This window comes from Chelonia mydas, chromosome 6 (assembly GCF_015237465.2).
Source record: "Chelonia mydas isolate rCheMyd1 chromosome 6, rCheMyd1.pri.v2, whole genome shotgun sequence".
Lineage (NCBI taxonomy): Eukaryota > Metazoa > Chordata > Testudines > Cheloniidae > Chelonia > Chelonia mydas.
The window spans coordinates 121928254-121952545 of record NC_051246.2 but is presented as its reverse complement, the minus strand read 5'-3'; the positions used below and the strand labels follow the sequence as shown (position 1 = coordinate 121952545).

The window sequence follows — 24292 nt, the reverse complement described above, 5'->3', positions numbered from 1 at the left end:
CTATATCCAGCATGACTATACAGAGGAAACAGTGAAACGAGTCAACTTTGAGCTTTTTGCAACACTAAGGAAACCAAGCGAAAACATGTATCTTTATCCTTTCCATTAGTCACTTTAGGTGTTGCTTGGAACAGTGGGTTAAGTGTAGATAAATGTTTTGGCTGTGTTTCTACTCTTTTTAAATGTAAACACTTTGAGAGAAAGGGAAGCTGGTCATAGTTCATAATACAGAGGTATATGGAAATAGACCTATGCAAACTTAATTGTGGTTTCAGATGCTTCCTCGCTTGGCAGTATCTGGGAATGAAGCAAAGGAACACTGTTCCTGGAGAGGACCTCATTAACACCTCTCTCTTCTCCTTGCTAGCTGATTAAGGTGCATCACTGCTTGGTTAGGAGAGTAAGTGCAGTGCAATTTATCCAGAAGATGACATGTAGCCTTCTACTGTGTGCATGGAGAAATGATAGGACTTAGCTGACTCCTGGAGAAAACTAACAATCCAATCTGATGGCACAGTAGCTTAATAGCTTTAGAAACCTTAAACTTGCAAACAGGTGTTATAAATACCATGTTAGGTAATTAAGACTAAAGTAGTATTTTATACACTGTGTACCTTAGACAGTGCTGGATAGTCACACTTCCTTCCTAGTCTGATCTGCTGGCCACATACCTCTTGTTGAACTTGAGCGCATTTCCCTGCTGCTATAAACCACAAACACAGGCAGGAGAGAAAATAGAACTGGGATGCAGAATTGAAGAAATAGGAGTGTTTGAGTCCAGTGTTGGGGGTAGCAGCAGGCTGCATGTGTTCTGGAATCTTTCCTACATGTTAACCTGCCTTATGGCGGTCTTCCCCTCAATCCAGGACCTTTCCAACTCTGTCAAACAATATGTACAATCTGGCATGAGTTGTCTGTGACTCCACTTTCTTCCCCTTTGGCCCTAACTTTTCCTCTGCCTCTAAATATGCTAGTTTACTCTCTCGTTACACTACTCTTTCTAACTAAGGGTCAGTGAGAGACCTCTTCACATCCAGCATTGTAAGGGTGGCGTTTTAACTTTATACCACCTTCATTCTTCCGAAACGGCCCTTCAGGGATTCCCCAACTGTCTTCTTGCCGAGCTTATTGTAGCTGTCCACATTGCTCACTCTTATGTCTTCTTCCTTTGTATTTTCATGTTTGTTCATATCAGTATCTCTTTGACCCTTTCTTTCCTAGACATTTTTCCTCAGTGATCAAGGCTTTAGTTTCCATTTCTGGCACTGAGTTGGTCTAATCAGCTGGGTATTTATAAAGTGATGCCTGTCCTCTGATATTTTGTATGAATTAAATGGTAGACAGCAAACACTTTAGAGAAGGGGTTAGTACTATTCCCCTTCAAACTTTAGCCACTGTAGGAATTACACTGAGTTTCTTGAACATCTAGTGTACTTGCCTGTGAAACTTTAATAGTAAAGTTTAGTTGCAAATGAAATTCCAGTATTTTTGTAGCAATATCTTAAAAGGCTATTAAGAAATATACTAGGATGAATCCTTTTTATATTGGGGGCATATGCATGTTCCATACAGCAGATGTCTCAGGTTGCTGTGAGATGTGCTGAACCAGAGAACTTAAGTAGGATCTCTGACCTTGATACCTGTTTGAAGCTCTGTGAGAAGGGGGAATCAAACTCTCTCAAGCTGCATGATCTGGGGCCAAACTTTCCTATTCTAGTTCTTTAGAACAAAAACTGAAAGTGAACTGCATGGCACGGGAGGCTTGAAATGTTGCAACTCTATGCAGCTGTAATGCACTTTACACTTTTTTACATTTTCAATTCATCAGCAATCCTTTAACCAGTTTGGGGCCTCTACTGCACTAGCAGTATGATAGCTGTTGGAGGCAAGCACTTAGTCTCAAAAATAACAGGTGGATGAGACAAAGGGGGGTGAGGGCATGTGAGTGGAGGTAACAAAAATAGTGTGAGCAATTCACAGGATCAGTGCCTACAATTCCATGTGATTGATTGCAGGCTTTGAGGCATTCAGAGCTCTGATCTTGGTTGGCAAGTAAGTCCAGAGCATAGGTCCAATGCAATTAGTGAATTTGTTGGTTCTAGCTCCTCTTCTAGAGGACAAGGGATATAATGTCACCATTAGAACTACCTGTTTTCAGCTTTGCATTTAAGCATCCTAAATTCAAATGTTGAAGAATGCAAGCTTCTGTAACATCTGGAACTGAATGTTTTGTTTAGGAAGTTAACTTGTCCAACTGCTTTGAGGGGGCTGTTGAAGAACATTAACTTCTTTGGCATTTTCTTAGTGTTCCTCATGTGAATAAATAGATTAAATGCTTGCAGGACACGGAAATAAGATTCAGTCTACGGTCTGGTTATCATTGCCAGCTTGCCTTTTATTTTATAGACTGATGGCTAGTTTCAGAACTATGTACAACACAGGCATAAGTTACCACGATTGCATGCAGAATTAGAATTGTAACACATGGCCAGTTCCGTATGTAACTAGGGGCTTATACACAAGTTACTAACTACAGATGTGCAAGGTGTGTGCATGCACATGTGTACTATTAGAGAACATTTGTAAGTTTGAGCTGCATTTACTGAGTCTTCATTATTTTTTGTATGTGACTTGCAGGAGAAATATAGTTTTAGGAAAACTACTTGCTGGCTTCAGTTTCATGAATAGTTGAGGCATTATACCCATGGGGTCACTTAAGTGCTGTGCTGTCTGCATCTTTGATCAGGATACTTGTTCTGTGCTTATTACTGGTTATAAGAGACAGCTTGAGTTAAGACCAAATGGCTGGGGGGTATCTTGGCTGAAAGCTTTACTGTTAGTGAACACTACTATAAGTGATTGAGGGAATGTTACGTTCAGCATTTACTTTTTACATTAATGTAAAACTACTACATACAATACTGGTGTGTCCTCTTCACCATACCACAGAAACATGTTAAAAAAACAGGAAAACTGTGATACTACAAACTAGCAGGAGAAGAAGGGAGGGGGCAAGTAGAATTTTGTAACGTAACTGTTTATTTTGCATATTAATCCTTGGCTTTGGGAAGGGAAAATGTCAGTGGCTAACTCTTCATAAACAGTTTTTCCTCACTCTTTCTAGAATCTACATAGTTCATGATGAAGTGAAGGATAAAGCTTTTGAACTTGAACTCAGCTGGGTTGGAGAAAGTAATGTATTTCATTTTTCCTTGTTTTGTTGCCTTTAGCTACACCATGTTTGATTATAGAAATGAACAAGTTAAATAAAACTGATGTCAGTTCTGTGGGAGTAAAACAAATTGAAGACTCAAATTCTAAACTCCACCCATACTACGGAGAAAGTAACAAATACCTGTTAATGTTTGTAGTTTCTATTGTTGCTTCTATCCACGAAGTTGGCTACTTTGAGATTTACAAGTTCCATGCTTATACCAGTAATTTCTAAAGTCTTTATAAATATGGCTTCATTCACAGTAACAAAAGGAAAACATGAAATTGTTCCAAAAGACATCAGAGAAGAAGCAGAGAAATATGCTAAGGTAAGCAATAGAATTTTATTTAGCAGGTTCAAAACTCCATTTTACAAATACAAAATAGAATAAACTGCACAAAATGCACTTTATATATAGTGTTTTGGCAGCTAGAAGTGCATTATTTTAAGTACATTAGTTATGAGTCAAATCTAGTCTGTGTTTTTTTAGATTAAAATGTTTCAGAAACAATTACCTGAAACTTTGGAAGGAAGAATAGAAAGTAATCAATCCAGTGGCATCTTCAGCTGGTCATTGTGCATTCAACAATTTATGGTTCAAGTCTTATACAGCAGGCATGTTTCTCCTTGCCTAAATAATAATAAACCAAATGCATCAGATTAATTTTTTTTAACTGAGCGAACTGACAGTAGTACTAATGATGAGTTATATCCAGTACACTAACCCTTTAAAACACGAATTGACTAGGAAAAATAGAAGCAATCGGAGCATGTATTAGTTCTGTATTTGTTTTGGAAGCTGATGGCTGCACTTCAGTAGCGTTTTTTGTCCACTGAAGTCGCAGTATTTGACACTTTCCCATGCAACACTATTCTTGACTGCCACACGGTGCTATGCAATCCATGTAAATATGGGGCCTTGTTCTCTACTGCTTTAGTTTACCTGTACAAAGTGGATGCAATACAATTACCATACCAACATTTCCTACTCGCTTATAGTGAACTAGTGTAAATGACTATATCAGATATATAGCTTTAAAGAATCAGACACTTTGTCGAATGTAGGCTGACTTCTAGGACTTGCCAGGCAGCCACTGAACAAGACCTAGGAGTTGATTATGCCTTTTCTTTTCAAAACAGGAGTCCTTGAAAGAGGAAGATGAATCAGATGACGACAATATGTAACACATTGTTACTTCAAGACAAGTTTCAATTTTCTTAATTTGTAGAAGGGGTTAATGTGTTAACCATGGATTATTATTTACTTGCTGGAAAGATGTTAACTTGCACTAAAATAAATTTCCCATTTACTGTCAGATCATGGTTCAGACTTCATTTGAAAATTGGACATAACTGTGTTGACCTATGAAAAAAGATAAGATATTGCCTCTAAGCATGAATTTTAGTAAACTTTTGTGCCAAAGACCATGGTGTCAAGAGTGAAAGAGGAAAAACCACCAGGTTACCAAATGTAATCTGAGTGCACCAGTATACTTGTCTCACCTTTATGTACATCAAAGACAATACTCAAACTTGAACTATCCTTCATTTTTCAGTTGAGTAGATAGCTAGTGCTATTTCTTAACTTCAAAAGAAATCTGAAAGCAGTCTAACTCTGAGTTAACTAGTAAAGCTATACATGAAGTTGAAGACACTGCAATTCTATCCTGAATAATAGTTTCACAGCAGTCCAGTTTATAGGGGGTGTGAATTTGAGTGCTCTAAAATACTGCACTCTAACTGCCTCATGTAAACCCTACTGGCACAAACAAAGGTACCTAGTGTATGTTAATGTAGTCCTGTTTAAAACAGGACTACATCAATATACACTAGGTACCTTTTAGTTTGTGCCAGTAGCGTCTACCCCAGGGCATTTAGAGCATTCTAGTGTAGACAAGCCTTAAGATATTGGTCTTTAGTTAGCTTGTATTGTAGCTACTGTATCCTGAAACCATTTCAAATGGATTTTACACTCCATTTATTCCTATAACATCAACCATTAAATTTTTTAAGGAAAGGTAAAATAGTCCTGTAGTTTAGGCAGTGGACTGTAAACGTGTGACTTCTTTGGGCAAATCACTTCAACTTTGCAAAACACTTGCCTACCTCTCAGGGCCAGTGAGGCTCCATTCATTAGTATTGCTTTCAGAGGGGGTAAGCAAACCCTGGTGCCAGTCTGTCAAACAGTCCTATTATCAGAATTTAGCACACCACAAAAAATAATTGGGAATCAAGTCAGCCCTACCTGGATTACTGCTATTTTAGCTGCCTGCACCCAGGAGACAACTACTTACCTACCCCCCCCCATGACAAGGCGCTCTCCGCCCCAAGTTAGGCTGGGCCCAGCCTATCTTTTCTTGAATGGAGAACTCCCAGTCTAATTCTTCAGTGCAAATCTTGCTTTGTCATTGTAACTGACTAAAGCGGATAGTCTCCCTCTCTGACACAGTGACTTGAACCAGCTGTTGTGACAGTTAATTACCAAAGATGGTTATGCAGTCCTTTACTCCAATGGTAGTATGGTACCTCCCCTCATTAAGTTGATATGCAGAGCTATCTTCAGGTCTAGATTTAAATATCTAGCATTATCAAAATATCAAGGGAATGTGTTTATATTAGCTTGGATTGTGCACTTGGCATTTACTGAAAGATAAATCAAGTTTACTTCATCTTTGCATTAGTTTTATAGCCAGTCATGTCTAGAATATACATACATTCGAACTGACAAACTTTATCTGGGAGAGACTGAGTATGTCTAACTGTAATACAGTAGCAACAGCTACGCTCGTGCACATCAAGTAGAATAGTACCATTCGACTGCTACATATGACTAACATCTAATGCATTTCTCTTAGGTCAGTATAACATTACACATGGAGTTTAGGAAAGGCAAGTGCTGCATATTGTGAAAGTGCTGTCTAAAACAACATACAAGTGTTACATTAGTCTGCTTCTTACTGCAAGAGGGAAGCTACCTGGGCATAAAATAAGCCTGGCTTTTGGAAGTAGGAGCTAAGATTTAAATGAAGCTCTCCCCTGACTCTACAGTACTTACTTCTAAGGGATGATCCAGGGGTTAGATTACTAGGGTCTCAACACCTGGGTTCAATTCCCTGCTCTACCAGAGGCTTCCTCTATAACCTTAAGTCATGTAATGTGGGTCTCCATTCACCAGTTGTAAAATAGGGATAAGAATACACTACCTCATCAGGAGCGAGCATGATAAACACATGGAGGTGCTCTAATATTTTGGGAATAGGGACACAAATATAGCCTCAAATCTTAATTCTTCTTGCTTCAACTTCACTCAATTTAGTGTTACTGCTTTTTAAAAACCTTTGAGGGAAGAGATGGCTATATGGGTTTTTGCAAATTAAGCTGTGTTTTCCACTTCCTAATCTTAGCTATTGCTGAGTACACTTCATTTCAGCTATATAGGGAGTGCTTGGCTCAAGGCAGGAATACACAAACATACTTATCAGAAGGGTGCACAGTTGAATGAGCAGTTATTATACTACCTCTTTAAATGTCACTGTTTTGGATCTAGTTTAAAAAAACTACAGGAGCCAAGGCTGCTTTGTTAATTGTCAGTAGAAAGCTATGCAAGTTAGTAACTTAGCTTTAAAATACACCACAAGTAGAGTGTAAAAAAACAAAAACAAGTTCCTGTTCTAGAAGAGGTACCAACAAACTGATTTAATTGTCTGAGGGAACTAAATTGAGGCCTGTATGGTCCAAGGATTATCTGAAAGTTGTTGGATTCTCCCCAAGGCTATTTATTCCTCAAAATTGCTTTTTTTCCAGACAAGATCACTTGATCTTAAAGGCTAACTTGATTGAGAGGGCTTGTTGCCATATTGCCAACCACCTTAAAGATCAACTATACATTTCAGTTAAACATCCAACCAAAGCATGAACAGGCATTTTCACTAAGACCAGGCCTACACTTACAAGCTTACAGTGCGGCACACCTGTACCACTCTGAAAGTGCTCGTGTAACTGCGTTTTGCCGCCAGGAGAGAGCTCAGTGCAGGATAAGTATTTCTAAAAATTGCTCAACCATTTTAGTGCAAGGATTCCTCTAAATTTAAGCAATAGAAAGCCAGGAGTTGAATGCAAGAGAATTATGGTAGTACTGGCATTTAAGTAGATGGCACCCTTAAGAAATGGAGTAAGTGCTAGTGAAGAGTTTAGACACATGACATTGATATAATTCTCCATCTCCAAATAGAATAATGTACGATTTATACTGGGGACTACTTGCCAAGACTAGAGTTCACTGACAGTAGCTCATTAACACTGGCATTAAAAACATCACACATCACCATGATATAACCACCTAATACTTCTGATCACTAGTTCAAGACCAGTACTTTAGAAAGCACATTACTCTCAATTTAAATACCTCTGCACCAGTCATCAACATTAGTGACTGACTAGTTAGAAAGTAATTCCTTCCATGATCTGAAAGTCTGCATTTCAAGCTTTAAGAAAAGGAGGACTTGTGGCACCTTAGAGACTAACACATTTATTTGAGCATGAGCTTTTGTGAGCTTCAGCTAAGTGAGCTGTAGCTCACGAAAGCTTATGCTCAAATAAATTTGTCTCTAAGGTGCCACAAGTCCTCCTTTTCTTTTTGCGGATACAGACTAACACAGCTGCTACTCTGAAACATTTCAAGCTTTGTAATTATAAAACGTTGTTTTAAGAGAGTAGCTACTAAAGAATCAGAAGTAGAAAAAAGCAAAATTGACCTTACAAATCATGCCATTTGCTGACAGTATGAAAACAGCCAGGGATATAAACAAATGCTTTCAAACCACTGGAAGCCATGGCAAGTTTGGGAATTTTAGCAATACAGCATTGGTCTCTTGCACCAGCAATAGTGGATGCTTGTTAAAGAACTCATCCCTCACTTTCAGTGCTTTGACACCGGGCCCAGGTAAGGAATTTTGTGTTCAGTGCGGATGTCCTTGGTTTTCTCTCTCCCAAACAATGCTGCTCCCTCTAGTCCTGCAAAAAACCACCTTTCTCCAAATGTAGTTCAGCAGTTTGTTGCCCTAGTGGTCTACATAATTAAATATCTCTGCACATACACTACTGTAAGTTGAAATACTAGTGGGGTCTCAGATTAAACTACTTACAGCTCTAGATGAGTTGTAATATCAGAATCTGACACTACAAATGCACCTATTTAATGACAATTGTCTTAATTGTACACATCTGACAGTGAAAGAAATGTTCCCGTTTAGGTAGTTTCATCATAGCGCACCACGCTGGCTTGTGATCAGTTGCCCTGTATTGCCTTCTGCGCGTCTTCTTTGAGCCCTTTAATATTTCTGTCTACGTAAGAATTATAAAGTACATTAAAACCAGGCAAATGACAAATGTAGGTAGTACTGAGTTCTGTTTGTAATGGGGCCAGCATGTAACCCCCATGAAGATAGGGCTCAAGAGGCCAGTAGTCAAAGTTTCAGGAAAAAGCAAGCTATAATTTGCCTAAAGGCAAACCCTGAAAATTAAGGTAAAATCAAATCCTAAATCTGATGCTTTGTGCCAGGGTGAAAAGTTCACCCAATTCTTAGCAGCCTACTTGAGCAAGCAGGTGGCGCTTTTACTTTGGATCATCTTATTTAGATAATCTATATTTGTATCCACAGCTACTGGAAAGATACATCCCCTCCAGAATATCAGAATAGCATCTTTGGGCTCACCAGGCAGCTTCCTCTTTTTGCTTCAGACATGACAAATCTAGACAATCCAGGCTCTAGCCATATATGGTAATATTTGATGGAACAGCACAAAAATACGTAACTGTCCACTCAGAGTGGTTGTAGTCACATTTGCTATTCCAAAACACTTCAGGATTTCACAGGCAGTTGAACATTTCATGCACTGTTGCTTCTGACTAAAAATATATGCCTTAGGAGAGCACCAAACGTGCTATTGCTCTTTAGTCCAGATGCCAAGATTCTGACACTTTCCTTTTGGTGTAGCCAAGTCCTTCTCTAATAAATTATTGTGACAGAACAGCCAACTACTGTTAAAACTCTCAGTTCTTCCCATATGTTTCCTCTTGATGAGCAGGAGGAGAGTCCGGAACATCTTCACACAAGTTTATGGCATGCACTAGACATCTTACTTGTCCCTTGGTGCTCTCTCCACAGTTTGTGGCACATTTATTCCAGAAGTTTAAAAAGATCCTGGCACCTTACCTGTTAGGACTCCCCTTTAACACTGCTGGGAAGTGGAAACAGGCAGACCGGTATCATCCAGTGCTGTGTCTAAGCCACAAAGTAACAGGTTTCTGGAAGCCACCTGGTTCATACTTTCAGCTTTGTGTCCATATAATAGCTTGACAGTGAAAAGTCTATTATTCCCTGCAGACTTTTTCCAGATAGGCCTATATTTTAAATATATACATCTCTGCCTCAGCTCTGAAATACCACATCCTCCACAATGTTTACTATTTGTACAAAATACAATTTCCTATAGGAAGTATAAGCCTCTATAGACAATTCAAGCACGTTTTATATAAAGCCAAAATAATGGTTACAATTGCCCTATCAAAGAAACGGGCTTGGGGCCTAAATCTTTGGCTATATTGAAACTGCTAAACCAATCTACCTTACAAACAGTTTCTTCTCACCCAATACACTACCCACCATTGATGATTTTTTAAAAAAAAAAAAAGTCACGCCACACACCTTAAGGTTGAAAGTCCATTGACTTGATCAGGACAAAACCAAAATAGATTCCTAGTTTTATCATGAACAGCGGTTAGATCTATGGCTCTCTCAGAAAGTGACCTACCACACACATACTGATCTGATTCTACAAACGTTTTCCTTCACGCAAATCTTACTGCTGTCCTAAAGTATGTGTTCTTATTCTGTATTTGAATAGTCACTATTCTGGTATTTAGTAGAAGTGGACTTGTCAGATTCCCAATTATAATACTCATGTATTTTACGGAAGTGAGTCAATACACCGAAGCTTTGTTTCGATAAGATTATGAAGCAAACCACAGACAGCACATTTTCTTGAGTCAAGTGAGAGCAGAACTAGAGACCAGAAACTAGATACCTACTAGTCAAAGTTCTAAACAAAAGGAGATGTTTGTAGCCGCCTCCCAGTCAGCAGAGTCCAAGGGCCAACATGCTGGTAAGAATGCCCATCTCAACTGCTGGGACTTTTGCCAGGGTATTGTTGCTAAAGCATGCCTGGTGTTTATCTTTCACATCAACCACAGATGGCTGATAAATGGAAAGCTTCCTTTTCTCTCTCCCACAAGTGCACCCCCACGCATCTAAAAGTGTGCGTCACTCCTACTGCATTCAGAGCCTTCGACGTACTGTGAGAGACATGTCCTCCCCTCCGGTTTCCTGACTATCAAGAAGAAAGGTTTCCCACTCTTCTACCCTTGTTTTGGGATTGTCTTCCATGGAAAGCTTCCCTTTATTGCTCGTAATAGCTTTTTTGAGCATTAGTGTGAAAACAAGATTTCACTGATGCAAACAAGGTTCTGAACTGCAGTGACACTGACTGATCCTGTTAATTTTGTTCTGCTGCTGCCTGGCAAAACTACTATGAGTCTCATTTGTTCCCCCTACAGACTCATGAAGACAACACATCAGTTCAAAGCTGGAAGGACTTTGTAATCATAGCAAAATAAATTAAATAGAAAGATGTCCTGGGCCCACTCAGGTCAGCAGGAAAAGCTTACCACACTTTATGGCAAGTGGACTTTTCAGGAGGATTTTCAGACTGATTTTCAACAGGATTTGGGTTAAAAAACTCCCTTAGGCACCTTTGAAAATCCCAAGAATACTCTTCACATGCAAGTGAACTACGCCTTGGTGCTCTGGCCTCAAAAAGAAAACTTCAGGTGAAACAGTTACGATCAGAAAGTTGAGCTGAAAATAAGTCTTTTTAAATGTATATCATACATCTTTAATATAATGTAATTTTAACAGTGTGTTAAGAAAAAGGGTTTGTTAAACAATTTTTGAAACTAAAAAGTCCCTTCCACTCTTAATGTTTACTCTTGTCTCTTGTGATGTCATTTCACTAGTTCCCCAGGCTTTCAGCCTCAGTGAGACCTCAACTTTTAGTGTAAGAAAAGAAGCAGAAAACTCCTGTAAGGTTTTTCTTAAAAGGACCTATTTATCTTGAAGAATAAAAAGGCCACAAACCTGATCTCCCCCCCCGCCCCCCTTAAGTCTCATTAAGGGTTCAAGTGATGCAGGTGACCTTGCAGGTGCTCTCTGCTCTGGTATGAGTTTTACTCTCCATGAGTTAAGATCTTAAACAGGAGGTTTTCGTTTTTAAACTCACACATACAGACGTGTTTCAGTTCATCTTCAAACACCTTTTTGTTGACAAATGGTAAGGCACAAAAGCATTGCGTAGTGGTTTTTAAACTAAAAGAACATTCAAATATTAATACATGGTTTCAAAAGGAGAAAAACTAAACATTCACCAAGATATCTTAAGGGGGGGAAATTTAGATTGTGCCCTGTTTATGTGCTGAATTATAACGAATATCTGAACAGGTTTTTTTCCCCTCCCCCAGGAGTTTTCCTGCCTTTCTTAACTTAGATTTGTTAACACAAATTGTACCTCTAGCTATCCAGTATAGTTTAAGTAGCACAATTCCCATATCGTGGACACAGTTATATCAGGATAGCTACTTCTATAGGGAAGGAGAATAAGCTATGCTGGCATACGGCACCTTTATACAGCTGTAACAGGGGTGGCCAACCTGAGAAGGAGCCAGAATTTACCAATGTACATTGCCAAAGAGCCACAATAATACCTCAGCAGCCCCTCCCCGCCCCACATCAGCTCCCCACTGCTTCTAGCACCTCCCACCCACCAGCAGCCCCGCCAGTCAGTGCCTCCCCCTCCCTCCCTGTACATCAGCTGTTTCCTGGCCTGAAGGAGGCTCTGGGGGAAAAGGGGAAGGAGCGAGGGCGCAGGAAGGAGTGGAGTGGGGGCAGGGCCTGTGGCAGAGCCAGGGGTTGAGCAGTGAGCACCCCCCGCACATTGGAAAGTTGGCACCTGTAGCTCCAGCCTCGGAGTCGGTGCCTAGACAACTTCTGAAGAGCCGCATGTGGCTCTGGAGCCACAGATTGGCCACCCCTGAGCTATAATTACACCAACACTAAGGGTTGTATCCATTTAGCTAAAAAAACCCAATACATCTGAACTAAAATACCTGTACTAGTACCTCTGAGTAGACAAAAAACCTTAGAAATATCAGAAATGTCAAGTCTGATCTACCCTGCTTTTGCTGGGAGACTTGCTTTGCCTCTTTAACAGAGTACGGAGCTTAACTGAATAAGGGAAGGTGCTGAATATTTTTCTCAAACGTGAACAAGGGGATCTCGAGTAGGAATAGAGAGGTTATTTTACCTCTGTATTTGGCACTGGTGCAACGGCTCCTGGAATACTGTATCCAGTCCTGGTGCCCACAATTCAAGAAGGATGTTCTAAAATTGGAGAGGATTCAGAGAAGAGCCATGACAATGATTCAAGGATTAGAAAACCTGCCTTATAACAGACTCAAGGAGCTCAATCTATTTAGCTTAACAAAGAGAAGATTAAAGTATGACTTGATTACAGTCTATAAGTACCTTATGGGGAATATTTAATAATGGGCTCTACAATCTAGCAGAGAAAGGTATAACACGACCCAGTGGCTGAAAGCTGAAGCTAGACAAATTCAGACTGGAAATAAGGTGTACATTTATAACAGCGAGAATAATTAACCATTGGAACAACTTACAAAGGTTCATGGTGGCTTCATCACTAGCAATTTTTAAATCAAGATTGGATGTGCTCTAGGAATTATTTTGGGGCAGTTCCATGGCCTGTGTTATACAGGAGATCAAACTACATGATTACAGTGGTCCTTTCTGGCCTTGGAAATCTATGAATTTCCATTAAGTTATCTGTCAACATGAAGAATCAAACCCAAACATTGCCTTTTGATCTTGTGTAGTCATTAATACTAATGTAGAGATAGCATGAAGTACTACAATTCTGAATTGGTAGTGCTTTGCACTGGTATAAATCACTACACAAGGTGAAGGGAAGGAAGAATCAGACCCATAAGTGTTCAGATGGAGGAGGGGGGGCACGCAGAGAAGAGGAACACTCCTTTTTTCAGTAGGTTGCCTCCAAAAAAGAAAGTATGGGTCCAACATCTATAGGATTGATGTTCTTAGACCAAAGGTACTTTCAGTAAGTGCAATTTAATTCTTTCATGCTCTAGATTACCTACACATTTTATTCTAGAACTTGGATCATAATTTCCACTGATTTACATATCTATCCTTCCACAAATGCTGTCTTATTACCATAGCAATTAAAAATTAAAACAGGAAGCTAAATTGTGGACAATGTCTTCCTTACACAGGGCTGACTAACGTACTGCAAGTGAACTGTGAATTGGAAGATGTCAGTCAAAGCAATTTATCCGTCTTAAAATGGCTCCAGAAATGACACTATTTTGTACCCACAAACAAAAAGCTCCAAATGTGACCAGTATACACAAAAACCTGAGTACGAGTCTCAAAACTCAGACTTCACTGCAGAATCGGAGAAGACTAAGGACCCACTTCAAAATATAGTCTCTCTTGCAGATCTCTAAATGAGCCAGCAGTTCTTTTCTTACTTCCTCCCCACAACTGGAAATAGCCTGATGACTCAGGCTTTTTGACTAGTTGTGTGTCTGCAGAAATGGACATGTTCATGTTTGTGATTTTATGTGGTCTTCAGATTCAAACAGCATTAAGGGAGACGACTAAAGAGAACTGCCTACTGTATCCCAGTTCTTCTTGCTAAAATTAAAATATGACCAAACAAAAAAGGAAGCACAAAACACTGAATTGAGTTCAATATCTTGTTTACACCAGCTTGAAGGCAGTTCTTCAGGACTGAAATAAAATGCAGAACCTAAAGCTTATCGGGGAGGAAAACAGTAAGGCTCCCGGTTGCCATAACAACTTTAAGACTGTACCTGTGTCCAACAAATACAGTAAGTAGATTGTTCTCCCCCTCCTTTCTTCCTTCAGTTAAATATTCCTGTCAGACAGGAAACTAGGTCCCCCCCCCCCACTATATGTAGGTTTTCAAACATGCAACAAGAACAAATGACTTACACTTTAAATAAAAACAGCCCATTCAGTTTTAGAATTGACTGCTTGTTACTTCCTATTTTAGAAGTTCTTACTGTCCATTGTCTCCAAAGGTGCCAAAATGCAAACACCAGCATATAGGTTAATTGGATTTGATACCATACGGACCAGTTTTTAATCAAGGACAAATGGGAGACTTACAAATCTGAAGTCTTCTACCCTGGACTGCAGGTCCTGCATTCTCAGAGGCAGTATGTGAATACTGTACACATAGCGTACAACAGCCATCACACAGCATGTTGCATTTCTAGGATCTTGGAAGTAAACTAACTACTGTGTCCCTTTCATCTTCTTGAAAGATTCTGAATCCCCAAGCAGCTTTTATTCAGGTGCCATTTTCTCACCTATTGCTGGCTAGAGGGAAGCAGGTTTTGGGGGTGTCAGGGAAGAGATTGAATTGCTAGCCGCCTCCCCACCTCATTCTACAGAAAAGCTACTTTAGTCAAGTGAGTTTTTAAAAATGTCAGTACTATTTTTTATCCCCACTGCCTATACATTAATTGTCATGACTCACAGTAACTAAGGCAATTAATTAGATGTGGAGACAAACATAACACTGTATCCATGAAGCTTAGCTTTAAAAATAAAATAAAATTGTGTACTATCATATAAAGTAATGGGCACTTGTTGGGATGACCTGTAAACTCATTTGTGAGCCAACCACCAGTAGGTAATATGATCATCCCAAACTCATGATAAACATACCACATAACCATATTCAATAATTAAAATAAACTCCAAGCTTAGGAAGAAGAAAATTGGCAGTATGTTTAAAAACACCTAAGTTATTGTTAAGTCACCTAATGTTGGATCAAGAGATATGTTCCATTAACAAAACAAAAACAACAACAAAAAGTGTTACTTGTCTCTCAAGGCCACCACAAAAAAAGATTCATGGAAGTTAAAGTGATCTTGTCCATAGGGCTTTTAGAAAAGCAGCAACATGCTATGCCCTGAATCAGGACAATGATGACAAAGATCTAAGCTAGACTGTGTATTAGCAGTGTTCAAGGGCCGCACAAGGCAAGCATATGTCTAACAGGAAGTGCAAAATGTTTAACATAAAACACTAATACACAATGCTTAGGTTTCAATTGAAGCTGTTTCCGTATAGGGATGGAAACAATGCAGAACAAGCATGTCATGATTTTGTGCAAAGGAGTGAGATTTCTTGATATCCATTCCACTATGTCTTGTGTGTTCTGGAAAAAGTGTGAAATACACTGTAAAATAAGAGACGGGGGAGGACGTGTGTCTAACTAATAGCCAGTACCAAAATACTGAAATTCATAGCATCACAGGTACAATGCTACACAGTTTACTGTCAGCCAAAGGCTACCCAGGCATTAGTCACACAGCAGATCCTTTTAGTGTTCACTGACTGCTCTGTTGATAGTTCATATTCTCAATTAAGCCTTTTAAATAAAACGGGTGTTAAGAGCGGCTTTTGCAAGCACCATAAAGTTCCACAGCTGGCACAGCTGAGAAAAATTTCAGAAACTGAATTGCCAGCCAGCTATGGGTTCTCAGTTCAAAGCAGCTGCTTATGTAAGTGCTTATAATTTTAAAAGCGTAACTGAGACCATTAATGCTTTTTGAAAGATATCAGCAATGACTGCCAGCTAAACACAAGGGAAACCTTAAGACTGACAGCCAGGTTAGCAAAAAGATGCTGAGTCTGTGTGTTTGGGTTGAGACTGGACTGGAAAAGGAAGTCCTAAAGTAGAGGACAGAGGAATGAACCATTAGGTAAAATTTGTGATTTTTTTTCGTTAATCATTCTACATATGCAGAAATATAGACTAAAAAAGCCTGTCAGTACTCATAAAATGGAGCTAGACTGAAAGGAGGATTTAAAGGAAAACATTACAAACTTGATTTTAGTACTTCTGAAAGCATCTAGATGAGAGAAATGTATAAAATGTTGAAAACGGGGCCAAATTTCTATGAATTCATAAGTAACAGCTATTTTTGAGATTAAAATTTGAGAGCTACAGTGATACTTTGATAAATACAGCGTGTATGTACCACAAAGATTTACATCTGCATATTTACTATTTCTTCTAAAAAAGTAAAATATTTTGCTATGAATTGTTTATTTTTAATTTTAGCTCCATCTCAGTGGTAAATATAGGCACAATTTGCCATCTATTGCATAGCGTTAAACATAGTCTAAAAATCACCAAGCTTTTTAAAAATACGAAGCATCAATAGACTTACCATCAATTCATTTGTATTAGGGTAATGTTCAGTGATTCTAATAGAGACGTCAGTCCTTGCCTCATAGAAGTACCAAATAGACAAAGACAGAAAACAGGTAGAGCAGTCAACAGGCTACAACCTAGGTCTTAGATTTGCACTATTCAAGACAGAAATGTGAAAGTGAGACAAAGTAGTAGCTGGTTTTTACACTGTTCAGGAAAATAACTAATTTAACATAGGTTTCAGAGTAACAGCCGTGTTAGTCTGTATTCGTAAAAAGAAAAGGAGTACTTGTGGCACCTTAGAGACTAACCAGTTTATTTGAGCATGAGCTTTCGTGAGCTACAGCTCACTTCATCGGATGCATAGCATATCGATATGCTATGCATCCGATGAAGTGAGCTGTAGCTCACGAAAGCTCATGCTCAAATAAACTGGTTAGTCTCTAAGGTGCCACAAGTACTCCTTTTAATTTAACATAGTTGCAGAGTAAATTCCAGACTGACTGAAATTTTCTAACATCAAACTCTGTTGCTCCTATGGATTCAGAGATCCAAAAATTTACTCAGTGATTGTAAAATATAAGAAGCGTCTCTTAACCTGGGGGCTGATATTCTGGCCATCTCTCTTCCGCATCACTGCCCATTACCACCCCAAGAACTATCTAAGCTATGTCAGCAACATATTTAGGGCCTGATTTATAGGAATGCTGAGCACCTGCAGCTCCTGTTGAAATCAGTTTGAGCATGGGTGCTCAACAACCCCATAACTAGGTTTGTATCTATGTCATTTTGATCAATAGCCTATAAAAAGTCATGAGCTTTCAAATGAGACCTATGCTGAGATATGAACCCAAATCAATGTACTCATCTTCAATATTCCTGCTATCTATGTTCTATACCGCCCCCGAATCTAATCTGTGCTGCATAAGTGTAGAGACAAGTTATTGAAAAATCCACATCAAACATGCACATTTCTTATCAGCATTTGTGCACCAAATCTATTCATTCAATCTCAATTTAAGTTTCCTACACAATTTTATCCCCTCCTGCACTCTTGCTGCAGCATGGATAAAATTAATAGACATTTGTCAAAAAAAACTACTTTTAAGAATTTAAAAAGAAACTGAACCAAATGCCAGGTATAGGGGGGAGAAAAACAAACTACGGAAGCAATTTACTTCCGATTGGTAATGACAGATCACTCACAAAAACTCCTCAGGGGAAAAAGAGAAACTAGCTCTTCTATTGCCAACATTAAGGTAAGACCAACAGAAGGGATTTCTCTTCTGCCATCCAAGTGAAATAATGGCATATTTTAGCTCTGAAAGAAAGTGTGAAGCGATTTCTCAGGTAAGAGGGGAAACTGAATAGCCTAATTCACCATATGGTGAGTCAAAGACCAATACCACAAAAAGACTAGAAAGCAAGCACTTAGGCAAAATCCCTCCAAGGTGGATGCTGGAATCTAAAGAAGAGTAAACTTTCAGAAATTCTGAACCCTAACAAATCCCACTGAAGTTAACAGGAACTGCAGGTGCTTAGCACCTTAGAAGCAGTCAGGTCACATATTTAGATGCCTAAATATGGATCCAGGAGCCAAAATTTAGGCATGTAATTCTGGAAGAGAAAAAACGATCTAGTCTAATTTGTTAGTCTCTAAGGTGCCACAAGTACTCCTGTTCTTCTCACTTTAGTGTTTTTCTGTATTTCACAATATAACATCTTCTAAAATACCTCTAACTATAGGGAGTAGCCCCTTACACAAATATATTAACCAGTTTTGCAAAAAAAACTTGTATAACACACGTTTGAGCATGTTTATATCCAAATCAAGAAACAGAAGGCTTCTGAAATTCATGGTATGTATGGTACAAGTTTTAATTCAACCAAAAACCTTCAGACACAAGTTCATTTCTAACAGATTAAGAATTTGTAGTAAGAAACAGGAAAGCTGTACATCAGAAGTTTAGATGCAAAGACAGTATAATTTTAAAAAGCTCAAATTTTTAGAACTTATCTTACAAGCATTAAAATTGGCCTTTGTCACTAGTTTGTGCATATATAATTATGTACCAGGCAGAAATTAAGAATTTTTCCTCAATTCATGCAATATACAGGCATGCCTCAATTCATTCAGAAGTGGCAAAGATTTGAAAGATCTGCAGGTACATAGCAGAAAGTGGGTTTTTCTTTGCTGTAACCTCCCCCCCAAAATGTGGAACCCACGAGAAGAGCTGTTTTAGGTAGGATGCAGTAAAATGAGATTTTTTTTTAGGCCAGAATGCAACACTGGAAATATAAAAAAAAATTTGAAAAGCGACATTGTTGATAAAAGTCTATGCTAATATAGCCAAAGTCCATAATCAGTCCAATTCAATAAAAAAAATAAGTGTACCTACAGAAATCATATTGTGCACATGACCCAGACAGTTGAGCTCAGAGGCTCTTACTTCACAAGACTGGAAACAGTAAGCATGATGTATTTGGTAAAGGATAGCTAATATTTTACCTTTATCAATGGACATTTACAGAAATCCATACTATTGCTTATCTTCCATATTCTTCACCTAAGAGCTAAACACGTTTAAGTATTATATGGTTGCTGAAGGAAAGAGGTATTTACATTAAAAAAGTAAGGCTACAAACAAAAAAAAAAATAATTAAGGGAAAACTTCTGAAATTTGTCCTAATTTGATTTCTCAATTCTTTGCCCTATTCTTAAAAATGGTGAGATAGAGGAATTGTCCAGAGGTAAGTGAAAAGTGACAAAAACTAAAGGCTCTCATCCCTAAAGTAAAGGCTGGACAGATATTTTAAAACAATGAAATTCAGCCTGCAGAGCTGTTACTTAGATCTCTGTCTCCAGTTTAGTTCTCCATTGAGCTACACCAGTACACTAATGAAGGCAAGAGTCAATTCTCTGCACATTTATAGTCATTACTTCTCAAGCAGTGACTATAGAGAGGCTATTACAATTAAGATAGTGATTTCTCTAATTCTACCTTCACTAAAAAATTTAGAACATTAAATGGATTTCTCATTACAAATCAGAACAATTACATTGTTTGTGTTTGCCAAGTGAAATACTATAGAAACTGAAGTCTATATCAAGATATCTTAAACAGTCCATTGTCAGTACTATGTAAAATTGGTTTTAAAGACAGACCTAAAGTAAACCTTTGCTTCAACGCTCCAGCCTCTTTAGTTAGCATTCTATGCAACTGGATTACAATTATCACAATCAGAAAAAATGGCAGGCAAAAATAAGAAGTCTTACTTACAATGCTGTTCTTATATTTTGTCCTATAACATGCAGATTACCAAGCTTTTGTTCTAAAGCATCAGAGAAGAATATCCAATATTTAGATTTAGAGTCACTATGCTATGGGAGTCAAAAAGAGGAAGACATGGAGAGCAATCAGATTGGTCTGAAACTAAAGAGGAAGTAGCATTGAACAAGCCAGTCAGGATTAAAATCTTGTTTTGGCACAAGGCTTCCCTCTCAACAGCTGCTACCGACAAGCGCAGGTAAACTGACACATCGCTGAACCATGCACATATTCTATGATCAGGAAGTCTATCTAAAAGAACTGCAGCCACAAAGCAGAACTGAGACCAGACTAGAGTTACTCAGTAATAATGAGATTTTAATTTTCCCCAAGAGATCACTGGACCTGCTGGAAGAGCTGCTGACAGTGGAAAAATTGATTGGTAGTCACACAAAGTTCAGAGGAACCTGCAGCAGTAGCTGTGACGTCAATGTTACTGCCCAAGAATTGGATCTTTCCTTAGTGACTTTGCAACAGAGTAGTAAAGTTTCTAATGTTGCATTAACACACAATGCTATATTTCAATATAGCTAGAAGAGGTACTGCACTGCTGCCAACTAAATATCAATAATACTGACCCAAAAGACCACCTCTAACTTCAGGGGGACATAAAAATGGTGATTCACGCCTCTTATGTGGTGGCAACTTTTATTGCAGCTTCCCCAGCAATTCCAACAAAATCCATTATTTTGAACACGTTTACAGAAGGCAGGGAATAGGTTGTGAACTTTTGGGGAAAACCTGTATTATGCATTCAGCATCAAGAAGAAGAACTTACTAATTGTGGTTAACGGTAATGGAAAATACTGTTTTGACAAACTATTTTAACCCTTCTCATTTAGTAATGCAGCTACTTTTACTGATTTTCCCCCCTGCAATGGACTTGTGTTCACAGGACATCTATATTTTCAAACACTGAAAGAAATGTTTCCTTTTTATCTAGAAAGACCTTCTCACACAGCTCACAATCATGTGTGATACAAAATAAAGCTTTATGGCTTACAACAGCTTAATTCATGCTCATGTTTTGTAGGAAGATGCCAATTCCAGTGGCACAGATGTCCCGCGGCTCAAAGGAGGTTGGTATTCAGGCTCCACTAGAATACATGCTTGTCACACAATGCAACGCACTTCCCTGGTTACAGATAGGATAGTGAATATGGGAAGAAGTTCAGATGAGGTAGCAGACATGAAGGAAGGGTAGGAATAAAAGCATCATTAAGAGGTCGCACTCAACACAGGCTCTTTTTCAAACACTCTTGGATGAAAACAGTATCCCTCTCTACATCTATTTCATGTAAGTGTTCAGAAACTGGCAGGGACACAAAGTTCTGGTATTCACAAAGCTATTTTGACTACCATATTTACATGAATTGCATATATATTTGAGTTTTTAGTTCGGAACACAAGTGGAATGTGTCAGAAGTAATGCATTGATCAATTTGAATAATTCAGACTAATTAACACATGCTCATCTGACCTTTACTACCCAGGGAAGCAAAATGAAGTAAAGATCTTTCCTTTTAACAATTTGTGTTTGGTTGCTATTTATGCTCTTATAAGGAGTATTATGAAATGGAGAATCGACTTCCCTTTCTGTCTTGCTAGTTTCCCTGGACAGAGTGCCAGATGCTTGAAATTATCAGCATAATTTCTGTAAGGTTTTCAGTTTAGATATGGTATTAGAGAACTTATCATATACCCCCTCCCCCCCCCAGCGTACTTATAAAGTGTACCCATCACTCATAATCAAGGCTTACATATTTGATAAACTGTCTTCATAACTGACATCTGTAGATACCTATAAGATTACATATTGAAATACGAAAAATTTCATGTAACATTGTTTAAGGATCAAAATGATCTCTGCAAAGGCCTACATACAGACCCCAAATTTCTGCGTATATCCAATTTTCACACAGATGCAATATGTATGAAAGTACATACAATCTTAGAACCAAAGCAAAGATTTTTCCATGTAAAAGATCCCTATTAATAGTTTCATTTTTAATTCCACTTGTGTGTCTAAATTTTCTGTTTGCTCCTGCACCTATTCCCAAAAGGTTGCTAATGTTGTGCATGACAAATTGGCAGTTATGTCAAAGGATTATGCCATTAGATAAAATAAGCAGACTGCTAAAAAGTTTTGTTTCCATATAGGATATCCCTAGTAACAAGAAAGACAAAATGGGATGAACTGATTTCTACAGTGTAAGTTGACTGGGAACTATTTACATTACAATGAATTGGGAAAAACTCAGAATTTCAACATACGCAATACAATTCTTGTTGTAGAGAAGCTGTGAAATTCATATTTTAAAACAAAAATGAAAGCTTCCCCCACCTCAGTGAAAAATCTTCATTCCATTATACTAGATGTCATATTTTTAAGTAGTGCCAGAATGTTCAATTAGGTGGCCTGATTACCTCAGATTGTTCAGCAACTTTTATTGTAATCATAATATAAGTAGACTCTCTACAGAAATCATTTTATTCCATTAGATGACCAATGCATCAAGAACTTCCTAAACATTCCATGTAGTCTCAGATACCAAAGGCGGTATCAGCAGGTAGCTAGCATTTGGGCCTCTGCTAGAAATTAGAAACAAGGCTTATTAGTTTTGTATTTAGCAGATATTTATTGAGTGCTGGTGTACTAAGTGCTTTACAAAAGCACAAACCCTGCTCCAAAAAGCTTACAATCTAAACCATGACTTGGGCAACACGTTCCAAACAAAAGATACGTAGGTTAAAAGGACCAATCTTCAAGTCATACATTTTTTAGTTACTAGAACAGTAACTGATCTTGTATTCTTAGCAATAATACAATCTCCTCAGTTTATCCAATGAAGAATTCGTGTATTTTATGAAACAGAACTAAGGATATTATGCATGAATAAGCTGCCAACTTGCTTTTCGCTACATTGCTTAACTAGCATAAAACCCCAACAATCTAAACCAAAAAATTCCTCTCAAACTCCACGCTTCTGTCATGTATTGTAAACACGTTACCAGTCAAATACAACAAAAATCTTTAAAAAAAACTCACAACTTGACTCCAGCTAGCAGAACTATGTTCTGAACTTTTTGCCGGTATGGTTAAGTCTCTGAACAACTAACTCCAAACATCCCCAACATGCTATTTCTAATAAAGTACCTAAAGCAGATCCATACTATGCAATACTGCCTAACTCGTAAACTTTTCCATTGTCAGAGTTTGCCACTTTCCTTCTAAAGCTTCAGATCTAATAAAAACCAAACTCTGGAACTAGAACAGACTTGGAAGCTGGTTATTAGATATCAAGTCACTCTGGTATCATTCAGCAGGCACTGACCATCTCTGCGGCCCTCATCTTCCTATAAACTCTGCACGGTGAACTCCTGCAATCAGAGCCCATTGCAGGACTGGAGCCTAGAGCAGTGGTTCTCAACCAGGGGTCCGGGGCCCCCTGGAGGGCCACAAGCAGGTTTCAGGGGGGCCAGCATTGGACATGCTGGGGCCCAGGGCAGAAAGCTGAAGCCTCACAGCCTGGGGCCCCAAGCTGCTTCACAGGGCCCTCTGTGGCATGGGGGCTGGATAATTGCTACCCCCTAACACTGGCCCTGGCTTTTATATACAGAAAAGCAATTGTGGCACAGGTGGACCGTAGAATTTTTATAGCACTGGGGGGGGAAAGAGGCTTAGAAAGAAAAGGGCCAGAGATTCTCAACCTAGAGCACTAGATGGGAGGTTGAAGGGGTATTCTCAGGTTGTTAGTAAGTTATTATGCAAAATATTTAACAAAATTACATTTAGATCTTTAGCAGATTTAGTGATAACAGCACTTCATGTTGTAGCTTGAGTTTCTAAAACTTAGTTTATAAAGAAGCCATGAATCGCTTTACATGTTTAAAAGTAAAGCAAGTTTCATTAACTCCAATAAAGTAGATTTAAAAAAAAAAGTTTGTTTAGATAGCTTCATTGGTACACACGTACACAGCATTTTGAAAGTTTGCTGACTACATGGACAGCAGCCAAAAGCAAGATACGAAACTACAATAGAATCTCAGAGTTACAAATGCCTTGGCAATGGAGATCGTTCGTAACTCTGAACAAAATGTTACGGTTGCTCTTTCAAAAGTTTACAGCTGAACATTGACTTAATACAGCTTTGAAACTTTAATATGCAGAAGAAAATGCTGCTTTTAACAATCTTAATTTAAATGAAAAGCACAGGAACCGTTTCTTTTGTCAAATATTTTTTTAAACTTTCCTTTTTTTTTTTTTTAGTAGTTTATGTTTAACATGGTACAGTACTGTAACGTATTCGCTTTTTTTTTGGTCTCTGCTGCTGCCTGATT

At 38.5% G+C, this 24292-nt stretch overlaps 1 protein-coding gene across 1 annotated transcript in view; it reads left to right on the top strand.

Annotated features, from left to right (window-relative positions):
• The window catches only part of PSMA3 (proteasome 20S subunit alpha 3), a 28355-nt gene extending 23825 nt beyond the window's left edge, over window positions 1-4530 (top strand). Inside the window, exons 9-11 of the mRNA XM_037901182.2 lie at window positions 3125-3192; window positions 3478-3542; window positions 4355-4530. Of these exons, the coding sequence (XP_037757110.1) occupies window positions 3125-3192; window positions 3478-3542; window positions 4355-4399 (178 nt within the window). The 3' untranslated portion in view covers window positions 4400-4530. The remainder of the gene's footprint in view (window positions 1-3124; window positions 3193-3477; window positions 3543-4354) is intronic.
• The last annotated feature ends 19762 nt before the right edge of the window (window positions 4531-24292 follow it).